The following is an 863-nucleotide window of genomic DNA, read 5'->3' as shown; positions in this document are numbered from 1 at the left end:
CAAAGAAGAGAGCAGGGGCGTCTCAATATTAAGACTGGAGGGGCCATTGCTAGAGCAGGTAATGTCCCTAAGAAGCCAAAAGGTTAAATCAAACAAGATAAATGACCCAAAGTCAAACCAAATATTAGTACCAAACACCCTCCCTTTTTTTCCTGACGTAATACAAGCTTATTATAGCGGTGGCCTCCATTTTCCTATACCTTGCTTTTTCTGAAGTTTGTGAAACCCTTTTGCTTGTTCTTGCTTGGATTTCATAAACAAGGAATACTCTTGGAAATACTCCTGTTTACTCATGCTTACATAGATTGGGTATTCTTAAGTATATTCGCATCCTGCCTCCGTTCGTTCTTAGCTTCAAGACCTTACGTGTTCTTTCTTCTCAGTTGGGCTATGCTGTTTAAAATCTCAGTAAAAGAAAAACTGTCAACTCGACCCCTTTCTCTTTTACATTAATCAAATAAATGAATAAAAAGTTTTTGAAGGTTTTGAAGGCAGACAATTTTGCTAGAAAGTAGTAAAGATTCGGCGTTTAAGCTTTAAAAGTGCTAAACATTAGCAGTCACAAGTGTGAAGCGTATTTTGGTTAGCATGAAAAAAGAAAGAACTGGCGAAACGGAGTAACGCAGAGTAGGATTTGTTTTTTTTTTCTGAGATCGGACGCCAGAATCCTTCTCGGTCGGTTCTCCTTCACTCCTCTTGCTCATCCCGTTCATCCCGCGGCACCCACCTTTGGCCCTGAGGTAGGCCCTCTTGGCGGCGGACGAGGCCTTGTTGGCGGCCTGCTGCGCGGCGCCGAGGTCGTCGAAGGCCAGCCCTCCTGCGCCGCCAGCGACCCGGCGGCGCTGTAGGCGCTCCGCTGCATG

The 863-nt window shown here is 45.2% G+C and overlaps 1 protein-coding gene across 1 annotated transcript in view; it reads right to left on the bottom strand.

Moving 5' to 3' along the window:
- Positions 1-863, bottom strand: part of LOC119588828 (glycine-rich RNA-binding protein 5, mitochondrial-like) — an 11,630-nt gene that overhangs the window by 542 nt on the left and 10,225 nt on the right. The window contains exon 5 of the mRNA XM_037937472.1: positions 728-856. Within this exon, the coding sequence (XP_037793400.1) occupies positions 728-856 (129 nt within the window). The remainder of the gene's footprint in view (positions 1-727; positions 857-863) is intronic.

This window comes from Penaeus monodon, chromosome 24 (assembly GCF_015228065.2).
Source record: "Penaeus monodon isolate SGIC_2016 chromosome 24, NSTDA_Pmon_1, whole genome shotgun sequence".
NCBI classification, from domain to species: Eukaryota; Metazoa; Arthropoda; class Malacostraca; order Decapoda; family Penaeidae; genus Penaeus; species Penaeus monodon.
This window is presented reverse-complemented; position numbering and strand designations above follow the sequence as displayed.